The 9,304-nt window shown below is 48.6% G+C and overlaps 1 protein-coding gene across 1 annotated transcript in view; it reads left to right on the top strand.

Annotated features, from left to right (window-relative positions):
- The window catches only part of LOC118771975 (SH3 and multiple ankyrin repeat domains protein 3-like), a 285,841-nt gene that overhangs the window by 155,928 nt on the left and 120,609 nt on the right, over window positions 1-9,304 (top strand). The window contains 2 exon segments of the mRNA XM_036520181.1: window positions 4,409-4,475; window positions 8,870-9,188. Of these exon segments, the coding sequence (XP_036376074.1) occupies window positions 4,409-4,475; window positions 8,870-9,188 (386 nt within the window).

Genomic DNA, 9,304 nt, shown 5'->3' with positions numbered 1-9,304 from the left:
TTAGACAGTGTAAGAGCATGAGTGCTGTACTGTGCTTCACAGTGGAGTCGGTGGAGATGTGGCGGTGATTTACCTGGCTTTGGCTAAATGACAGGATGCCTGGAGCTGAAATGTGGCAGCTATTGTTTCTGTGGTATGTTGGCTCTGTTCTGCAGGAAGAATGTAAGTGCTGATGTCATGTAGCGATGATGCGATACTGAACTTGTCGTTCAGACTCGGTCACTTTCTGGTCGGGGAGCCAGTTTGGGACTGATGACGGACGGGAGTTTAAGTGATTCTCTCCTGGACACAGCACACCACCACACTTGTCTCCTCAGCTCCCATAATCCCCCAGTGCCACTCTGTCTCCCCCAGGTCTCCTTTGGTAGCTTGGCATCGATTCATTAATTGGCCATGATGGATTTCTGAGGACATCCTGAAGCTTTGCAGCAGAATAGCTCCAACCTCTGCTTCCCTGAAAGGACGTTTGACCAAGCGCTTGAACATGAGCCCAGCCTCCTTGAATAACCCGAGAATCAAGACCTTTTTCACTGTCCCAGAGTAATATGTTTGCGTAATAGAGGTATGCTGGGCGTACACTAGAGAGCAGTGTTCTATGGGCATTCGGGTTGCTTGTGTTTCTGAGTCAAAATTGATTTTAAGAAGCGCAACCGTAATATGACATGAAAGGCCAGTGTTAGGCCTCGCAGACAGGTTTCAAAATGGCTGCCTGTGAAATCGGCAGTGACTCCCCTTGCTAGCGTATCAAAGCTAATATGTTTGTACACAGGGCAGGAGAGCGCGACACGCCAGAGCAACTGAACAAACAGTAAAAACCATCAGACAGCTGGTATAATCAGCTGCCTAATGAAGAAAAGCTGATGTGTGAAAAATGAATTAGCCCCAGTGCTCAGAAGCTGGGAGGGAGGGGGAGGATCATTGTTCTGAAGGAGTCTGAGAGGAAGTAAAGGGCTGTGGCATTAACGCTGTGTTTCTGCAGTACAGGGGCCGCGGTGTTTCATGCCCGCGCTGCCCTTTTAGCAGCTGTGCTGTGAGCCGGACTGCAGGACAGTGAGGGTGAGAGCAGCTTGAACCTGTTATAGACCCTCCAGAGTGAATGGGCGTCACAAGGAGGACGCAATCTCATGGGGATTGAGCATTCACGGTGCAACGTACCGTACCGCACTACTGCACACGCTTTAGGAGGCCGCGCTGGAGAAACAGGCAGGCTGACCGTAGCGTGTGGAGAGGTCGTGGTTCCTGCTGAATGAAATGCAGTGAGAATGAGGATGAAGCTGGGAGAGGGGGGGGGGGGGGGGGGCGCCGGGGGGTGTGCTGAGGCTGGAGTATGCTGTGTAAGGCTGCGTGCAGAAGCATTGGCTGAGGTTTTGCTCAGCTGTTTCAGTCTGTGTTTTTCATGAAACTTGGTGTTTTTCTGAGCTTAAAAATAAAAAGGATGGGGTCCATGGTGAGATCCCAGCACATTCAGAGAGAGACAGAGAGAGGGGGGGGAGAGAGAGAGAGAGAGAGAGAGAGACAGAGACAGAGACAGAGACAGAGACAGAGACAGAGGGATTTGACTTTTAGGTCTGTTTTATTTGACAATGAGAAACGATGCCCAGAATCTTATGTATTTTCTCAGTCGTTATTTAAATAAAATATAATACATAAAGAGAAAGAAAAAATAAAATAATGAAAAGAAAAAAGAGAAAGGGTTAGAGAGAGAGAAAGAAAGAGAGAGAGACAAGAAAGAGGGGCTAGAGAGGGAAAAGCAGTACGATCAAGTGAGTGAGCAGACTGGCAGGAGTTTGATGAGCATTAAGCACTCGAGTGAGGAAAGAGTGGGAGAAATACACTCAGAACTGCACTGATAGGGAGATTAAACATGAGGGGGTAAGGTGTTTATTGTGTGCTGTGCCCTTCAGTGGAAAGGGGCATTTGTTTATGCTGCATAAACAGTACAAACAGCGCATCGCTTCTAGGTACTGCATTTCCCATTCATGAGCTCGACCGAGTTATCAGTTTAAATGAACTGCCAGGCAGAGAAGCCTGCAGGACTTTATCTGCCAGCAGGGGGCAGAGCTGTGCAGGCTCTAGTATTTCCCATTGGAGGCTGCATCAGCTCCTCTCTCCCGCTCCACCCTGCAGCAGCACTCCTCCTCCAGCAGCAGAGACCCGGCCTGCTGACCTCAGACAGCTGTGGCTGAAAGGAAACGTCCTGATTCAGGTTTTTAAATGGCGCCCCAACACCTCGCGGTGTCACACCAGCTCGTGTGATCCGGCTTTTGGGAGTTCAGTGAGCAGCGATACAGATTTATCTGTGAGAGCCCAGGGCACTCGCTGGGCTTCGGGCACCTCTTCCTGCAGTACAGCTGGTTACTCCTGGTTACACACACACACACACACACACACACACACACACACACAAAAGCGTACAGCATGAATCACACGCAAGCATACACACACATGCACACTTACACACAAACTCACAAGCACACGCACACTAATTCACAAGCACACACACACACATACACACTCACATACACTCTTCTCACACACAGTACAGTGATTGGGGTTACTTTCTGCTTTCACTGTCATCGGTACAGACATCCCACAAAAAGTGTGTGTAACTGTGTATTTCAAAGCTGAAATCTCAGCGGCAGCCTTCTTTCTCTAGATAAGTTTATCCCGGCACCCTGCAGTTCTGTACCCTCAGAGCACAGCAGAAACAAGCGCTTTGTGTTTCCTCCTCCCAGGATGGAATCTGATTTGTTGTCTACTGAAGTCAAAGCGAAACCATAAACACTATGGTGTTACATATACAGGAAATGCATTGGGTCATAGCTGCCCTGAGGGGCCCTTTTTCGAAGGGGACGCTGCCTCAGCCGGGCCTTTGTGTAATAGACAAGATACCTGTGTGTACCTGTGGGCAGAGAGAGAGAGAGAGAGAGAGAGAGAGAGAGAGAGAGAGAAGAGGGAGGGGAAGATGATAGTGCTGTCACTGTGATGTGTGCACTCAGTTAGGCTGGACCTCACTCCACCCCCTACATGCTATGTATCTGCTCCACAGGTTCCAGTCGCATTAAAGTACAGTGAACATCTGTTAATATAAAACAGCAATACCACAGACATTAGCATCCGATACAGCAGTATGTTGTAGATTTCAGAGAGTGAGTGAGAAGCAAAGAGGGAGAGAAGAAAGTTGTTATACATGTGCCTATATGGCACTGAGAATCTCTAGTGTGTGTTGGAGTCCCTTCAGCGGATTATATCTTGATTTAGTTTCCAGACAATCGTTAACTGTACCACCAACAATATCAAAAGGGTTTTATAATTCATTTCATGGTTGACCCCAAACTCATGGTTTTCAGCTTTGTTCCAACAAATGATAGTGTGGTGTCTGTTTACAGATACTGTCTGTGTCCTGTCTTCTCCCTTCTTTATAACCTCCTCCAGGCAGCTCAGATAGATGCAGATGAAAGGCCTAAAATGGACTCATTTTCCCAGAAGGCCATGCACAGATATCCTCTGTTATGTTATTGTGTGAACACTGAGAACTCCATTGTTCTTTGAGTACCTTATCTACCGCTGCAGGATCCATTTTAATGCAGAAGAAAGACTTTTTTTTAATGCAAGATCAACTCGAGCTTTCCTGCTGATCCAATCACTCTGTGGCATTGATCTTCGTGTGGGCAGAGCTTATATAAATGCCACTGTGTCTCCAATAAGCACACTGGGCCATCATGCCGCTGTTATATACCCGTGGTGCTGGGGAGAACGGTGTCATCTCTCTGGGTCATCTCCATGGGGAGACATTCTTATCGCAGAGCCAGCCAATGTGCTTGTTTGGAGGACCTTGCATTCCAGACTGATAAGCTACCTTTTAGTTCACTGCTGAATGATGTGTTACAGGTTTTGAATTTAAAAAATAAGCAATTCAGGACAGTGGTGCAGGAGAAACTAACCCTTTTTTCCATGTTTAAACAAACATCAAATCCCATCTGCATCCATGCTGTAGGTGCTACTGTAATGGGAACATACACATTGTTGTGTGTATGGTTGTGACACAAGCGAGGTCACACAAGCAACAAACAGGTTTGATGTCTGCAAATACTATGTACTTAAGTGTATGTTGTTACGTTGTAATTAAGGAAAAGCAGTGTAATTACAGAGGTGTTAGGTCTAGACTATGTAAAATGGGACCCAAAATGTTCAAATGTACAAATGTTTATCTTATTATTTAAAATAATTATCATAATGGTGTCGATAGTTATAACAACCAATACCCTACCTACATGTTGGCTTTGATTATGTGTCAGTTTAAAACCTGCACACATCGCAATGAAGGTCCTCTTTAAAGGTACTGATGATGTGTTTTTGGAAACTGTGCGTCTGTAACCTCTCCCCTTGCTGTGTTGTGTTTACACAGGTGGCAATTATCGCTGGGAATTTCGATCTGGCTGAAATAATAAAGGTTCACAAAGCTTCAGACGTCGGTGAGTGGAATTATCTGCTTGTTCTGTTTTCCACGTGGAATTGTCATGGCAACAAATGATAAACTGCTCCAGACCGAGCATAAAGTGCTGCGCGGTTCATTAAAGCACCTGCAAAGCAGATGTTCTGCATAGTTTGTGGCGTTTCTTAAAGGCCGCGATATGTTAATAACATGGAAACAATCAAACACATTTCAAGGGCACCAAAGCTGTTGTCTGGAAATTAAAAAAATCAGTCACACATGTACCAACATGGCGCTTGACATTACTTGAGCATTTTCTGGCCAAAGAGGGTATTTGAATATTAACTTCAGGGAACGTGTTTGGTTGGATTAACATTATTGTCAGTTATTTAGCAGACAGTAATGTAAATGTAAATGGATGTATGGATGTTTAAAGCATACAGCAGGTGAATGGTCCTTACTGGGCTAATGTATAAATACTTGGTAAATGAATTTGGATTTAAATTTCACAGAGGACCACTCCAGGTGGCATTTTAGGTCAGTAGGACCTGAAATGATAACAGTGTTAGAGATGAATGTAGGTGCTGTTATGCACATTTTTTGATCCTGGAAACTGCTCAGTTTGACCTTGACAGTATCCACCCTGAATTCTTTCCTTTACTGCCATCCTTGCTCCTCATCTGAATTAATATTTTACCTATGATGCTGGCAGAAGGGGGCCTGTGTTGCATTTGCACCCTGTGAAAATTCCATTTGACTTACAGAGCAGCTAAAACATTTACAGGGGCCCTGCTTTGTGAAGATAGGAGCCCGGAGAAGTCTATTTCCCACAGGTGTCTATGACAGCAGAGATAGGGCGAAATGAATTTGCCGGTATATATAAACACATACAAACAGGTTGCAGCTGCAAGTCTGTGAAAATGAAACCAGTGTGGTATCAGTGCTACAGGCGTTCTAGGGGATGGAGCACGCCGACCCAACGCACGCACGCACACACACACACACCCGTACACCGCGCGGAGTGTGAGAAACCAGGGCTTCCGTAATGCTTCATCCGTGAGACTAAAGAGCCCGGCTCTGTTTAATCTTGGCGGGGCACAGCCAGGTGTAGGGATTCAATTTAATTCATCGCTGCATCCCTCTCCCGAACGAGGGGCATCATCTTTCATTACCGCGCCGCACCGCGGTTTGCGATGTAGAGAGGCGGAGCACCCCTGCCTCTCTCCAGGACGCGGCGGTTAACATCTGTAACATCTGCCTTGCGATAGCGCTCCATCACAGAGTGGCTCCCTCCAACCCCACCCCCCACCCTGCAGGGCCACCATAATGTACAGCTCCCATCATGCCCTGCCCTGCCCTCCACCTCCCCCCTCCCCCTCCCAATCAGAGTCCATTCCATTACTTCAGGTGAAATGACTGACAACCAGCTCAGTGTGTTTGACAAGAGCCTAAGTGTGGCCAGGCAGGGACATGTTCTGGCATCTGTGATTTCAACCACAACAAACTGCTTGGGGATGTTAGCAGTTTACTCGTTTAAAAATACAGGTCATTACAAATAAATTTAAAAAAAGTGCAGTTAAGTTTTTTTCTGAACACGAAAACAAAAAATTGCTGTTGAAATGCAGATTCCTGGTGTTTCCTCATAATAGCATCTCCCGGATGTAGGTGCTGAAATGAGGTTTTCTGCTGATGGTTATGCATGGGGATGATGCATCCTCCTGTGTCCCGCATGCAAAACGAACGCTGGAAGCAGCAGGTCTCAGTGGCGCCTGTGTGGAGCAGCTGCGCGGGTGCCCATGCAGGCAGGAGCATTGTGGGATATGCTCCGGGTGGAGGGAGGGTGCATCCATGCGTGAGAAAGAGCATTGTGCTCAGGTGGATCCACGGGTGTAGATTCTGACACAGTCTGGTCCAGCAGTGTGCCCAGTTCCAGTCTCCCTGGGACCATGAGACTCCCTGCTCAACACGGTAACAGCTTTCACCTCTCCCCGTTCACCTGAAGTGCGAGATGTTTTTGCCCAAATCAGGTTAATTGGCTGTTTTAATTAGCAAACATGGAAATGTGGTTTTTCTTCTGTATCACCAGATTTCATGTTCTGAGTGAGGCGTGCCTTGTGTTCTAAGAACTGCCTTGCATTCTGAGTGAGGTCTGCCTTGTGTTCTGAGTGAGGCCTGCCTCTCATTCTGAGTGAGGTCTGCCTCCTGTTCTGAGTGAGGTCTGCCTTGTGTTCTGAGTGAGGCCTGCCTCTCATTCTGAGTGAGGTCTGCCTCCTGTTCTGAGTGAGGCCTGCCTCTCATTCTGAGTGAGGTCTGCCTCCTGTTCTGAGTGAGGCCTGCCTCGCATTCTCAGTAAGGCCTGCCTCATTTTCTGAGGTCTGCCTCTCGTTCTGAGTGAGGCCCGCCAGACAATGGACGTGTATCGTTACTCGCTCATTATGGCTGTGTCGTAACACTCAAAACTTAAGCATAGATTCTAATCATTCCAGCGTACGGTAACCAGTTTATCAAAGTCACCTGATCTGAGCATTATAGCCTGTGTGCTCACTCTCTCGCTCACTCATACCCGTAAGACACACTTCAGGAATACCCTGCAGTCCATGTCTGGAGGGGTGTGGTCTTTCACATTCGGGATGTGGACGGTCAGTCGATAGGTTTACTGCATCCCTCCCAGTATATAACCCTGTTCACGTTTGGAAATTTCATGTGTGACGATATGTTAAGATCCAGCAAGCGGGCATGTGTGAATGCAAAAGTAGTGTGACGCTGGACTCTGCTTGCCATCTTTCCAGGCCACTGGAATGGGTCACCTGTTCTGGCCACCGAGACAGTCTCAAAATGCACGAGGGCCGCTTACATCACAGGCAAAGGGCTGCTACCCTTAGCATCAGACACACATTCTGCTGAGCGCTTCTGTTGGCTTCATGATCGGACTGTTGTTTCCGGGGGCCTTTTGTCTTTCGAGTGAGTGCACCATCCTCACCATTAGCCAGTCACTCCAGTCTTTTACCCCCGGGCTGCGGTGTGAAATGGAGAAGCAGCTCAGGTGGAGTGCTCTGCGGCCCACACTGCCTTCATGTCCGAGACCAAGTGGGAAAGCAGCTTATGGGGCCTCAAGTGGAAGTGTGCAGGCAGACCTGCCAGTGGCTGTGTGATGTGCAGTACAGAGGAGGATAAATGCCCCATTACAAAGCCAGGGGAAGACTCTCTACCACTGCAGCCCATCAGCAGCTGGCAGTGTCTTCTGGGAGGACCAAGTGTCCTCATTCACCCTCCCCACCTAGGATTAGCGCCAGTACCCCAGGCTTTCCTTCACTTTTGAGCCCATGAGGAGTGGGCGCGCTCTGGGAAACACTTACACTTCACAGGGTGCGTTTGTGGCTGTGGTCTGTCGCTGTGAACTGAGTGGTTGCTGATTGGCTGTCGCCCCAGCACCCTGCTTTAAACCTTCCCACTCCTTCAGCTTACAGACTGGCAGCGTGAAAAAAGCATCTGTCTGTGGAGTGGACCTAGTTTTTAGCAATGGGATTATTACGTAATACCATATTTCCACCCAAAAATAGTTCATAAATACCTTTCTGATGTGATGTTGTAGCTTTTGAAATGAAAGTGAATGTGAATCTACTTTATATTCCTTGAACTTTTCAGCTTTATTCTGAGCATGCTGCTGATAGTGATGCAGTGAGACAGTTACATCAAACATCTGTTTGTTAGGATTATAGTTACTACTTCACAGTACTAATTGATAAAAATATAAAACCACTGCATCTAATAGAATAAGTCTGCCTGCTTCTGCTGTAAATACTGTGAAAACCATTCTGATGTTGGCATGTTGTAAACATATTTAATAAGTAATAAGTAATAAGTCTTGTGAGCACAGGAACAGTCTGTTTCCCTGGCACGTCAGCATTCCAGCCTCATTAGTGAAATAAAGGCCTATGCTGCAGTGTTGGTGTTTGTACTCCAGGCCAAGGGGGCTGCATCTTTTCCTTGTCCTCAGAGTTGAGTGCAGTGTAGAGCCACTCTGCTCCCACTCTGAGAAAAAAGGAGAACAGCGCCACCTAGTGTGAGAGGACGGTCATCAAAGACTCCCTCTTTTTCCCTGCTACTGAATTTCTCCCCTTGGTCATCTGTGGCTTTTTCTGCCCACGCCACTTGATGGTTATTGTTTCAGATTTACCGTGGCGCACCACACAAAGAGCAGGTGATGTTTCTAGCCCCTACCCCAGGAACTACCTCAGGTCTTCCAAGGAAACGTTCGGATTTTTTGAAGGTTATATATTAGATGTGGGCCTCCCTAATAATTCAGTCAGTCTGCTTTCACTGTAGGATGGATGCAGAGAAATGCAGAGTGACAGAAGAGATTCTCCACCCCCCCCCCCCCCACCACCCCCCAACATGACTAACGTGGCCTTGTCTCCGTCCGCCCCCCCACAGTGCCTTTCCGGGAGACCCCCTCCTACACCAACCGGCGGCGGGTGACGGGCAGCGGGACCCTGACGTCGCCCCGCTCCCTGCTGCGCTCCGCCAGCGACAACAACCTCAACTCGGACGGGCGGGCGCCCTCGCACTCGCCCGTGCCGTCGCTGCGCAGCCTGCCCCCGCTGGCGGCCGGGCCGGGCGGCGAGGTGGCCGACAGCAGCCTGCAGAGCACCGGCAGCTCCCGCAGCTCGCACTCGCGCTCGCCCTCGCTGCACCGCGTCCAGGAGGAGGCCGACAAGCTCAGCCTGAGGAGGCACGCCCGCGGCAGGCTCAGGTCAGGCCCCCTGTAACATCCCCCCCCCCCCCCGCTGCTGCTGCTGCTGCTGCTGCTTCTCCCTCATCACTCCTCTCCTCCACTGGGCCTCCTCCTTCTCTGTCCTCTCTCCTTCT

This window comes from Megalops cyprinoides, chromosome 25, assembly GCF_013368585.1.
Source record: "Megalops cyprinoides isolate fMegCyp1 chromosome 25, fMegCyp1.pri, whole genome shotgun sequence".
In the NCBI taxonomy this organism is placed as follows: domain Eukaryota; kingdom Metazoa; phylum Chordata; class Actinopteri; order Elopiformes; family Megalopidae; genus Megalops; species Megalops cyprinoides.
This window is presented reverse-complemented; position numbering and strand designations above follow the sequence as displayed.